This window comes from Gavialis gangeticus, unplaced genomic scaffold, assembly GCF_001723915.1.
Source record: "Gavialis gangeticus isolate Ggan-Ray unplaced genomic scaffold, GavGan_comp1, whole genome shotgun sequence".
Lineage (NCBI taxonomy): Eukaryota > Metazoa > Chordata > Crocodylia > Gavialidae > Gavialis > Gavialis gangeticus.
In genome coordinates this window covers 26,167,563-26,169,243 of record NW_017729000.1, presented here as the reverse complement: position 1 = coordinate 26,169,243, position 1,681 = coordinate 26,167,563, and the positions used below count along the sequence as shown (strand labels likewise).

General features: G+C 48.3%; 1 protein-coding gene across 2 annotated transcripts in view; it reads right to left on the bottom strand.

Annotated features, from left to right (window-relative positions):
- Positions 1-1,681, bottom strand: part of PTTG1 (pituitary tumor-transforming 1) — a 6,934-nt gene that overhangs the window by 1,310 nt on the left and 3,943 nt on the right. For both annotated transcript variants that reach the window (XM_019506479.1, XM_019506478.1), the window contains exon 5: positions 252-404. In XM_019506479.1, coding sequence (XP_019362024.1) covers positions 252-404 — 153 coding nt within the window. The remainder of the gene's footprint in view (positions 1-251; positions 405-1,681) is intronic.

Below are 1,681 nucleotides of genomic sequence, written 5' to 3'. Positions count from 1 at the left end.
AAAAAAAAAAAAAAAAAAAATCACTAGAAGTGCTTAGTACCTATAGATTTAGTAAGATGCTGCATATCATTTTCAGGATTCCTTTTATTGGCTTGGCCACATCTCAGGAACAGTCAAGTCAGGAAAAAATTAAAAAAAAGCCCACTCCAGTAATATAGCATCCCAGTCATTCGAGTCAGGGCTCTGTGCACATCCCTCTTCTTTTCACAGAGACACTGTGGACACCAAAACCTAGACAAGTCCTCACTTACCACACTCCCATGAAATTGGAGACAGCTTCATAGGTGATGGGACCAAGTTTACAAGTCTGTCAGAGGACTTTTCTTCAAATACCATAAGAGGTACACCAGTCAGGGACATGTCACTTAGTCTGTGTTCTTCAGGAACTTCAAAACTCTCAAAGTCTGTTCAGGAAAGTTAGTTTCAGTCACATTGTTACTTTTAAGTCATACATTATAGCTGAGCACATTAAGTTTGTCCATTAGCTTTGGAAATTTTTGGAAGGCCAACTTGCAAGAGGCTACTAGGGACTATATTACTCCAACAGACCTTAAAATGTATGTACTGACAGAGATACAATGTATTGACATGCTGTTGTGCAATATTTGTGTGCCTTTGCCCAAAGTTAGTTGACTGCAGTTAATATTCACTAGGATCTAGGAATCTGTGCTTGTTGTAGTGTAGGGGTCGGCAATGTTTTTGGACTGACTGCTGTGAGCAGCCTGGGCTCTGAGCAGGCCCAGGGAGCAGCTTGGGCCAGGTTCCCAAGCAGCTGCAGAGTCTAGAGCCCCAGTCACTGTTAGCAGCAGCTGCAGGCATACCTGTGGCAGCACAGCTGGGAAGGGGGAAGAGCACAGGTAGGATGCCAGCCTGCAGTGGAGAAGGGGCCACTGGCTGAACATATATGGGCAGTGCAGACCCCACTAGGACCCCCCAGGCTGTGGAGACAAAAGCTGCAGCCAAGATTTATGCTACTACATGGCAGTGGCCTGGCTTCCAACAGTGGGAGCAACAGCTGGGGCTGGTAGTGTGGGTTGGCCTGGCCTAACCTAATGGTGCTCTGGCATAGGACAATCACCCTCATGGCACCTTGTTGTTGTTTGCGGGTTTACAGCTGCCTGCCACATCCAGCCTGGGCTCCAGGCAGATGCTGCCTGACAGAACCAAAGCTGCTCACAGTAGGGCTTGCAACCTCCCTGCCACCTACTGCAAACAGCCTAGGCTTCATTGCTGGCAACACTGCCTAGAGCCCAGGCTAGGTGTGGCATGCTGAACAAAATGGCCTCATGTGGTATGCTCCAACATGTGCAAAGAGTTGCCAACCCCTGTTCCAATAGCTTTGGTATAGCTATGATGGCAGTAAGTGACCCCAAACACCATTTTGGAAGTGTCAGTTTGTTTCATGAGCTCACTAACATACCTTCAAGGAGAGGAGCAAGGAAAGAGATCTTACCATACCATCAGTATCTGAGGTATGGGGTTTCCAGGGCTGGGGGGCATAGTTGCATGCCTGGTATGATACAGTACACTGTCCCTGTACCAGCTTGTAGCCCCAGACTCAGCATATTGGGTCCAACCACCACAACAATTAAGACTGACACTGCTGGGTCAAGTCTCCACCTTCCCTTCACCCCACCCCTCCCAGACCCATGGGGAGGCTTACCCCTCACATAGTGTGCAC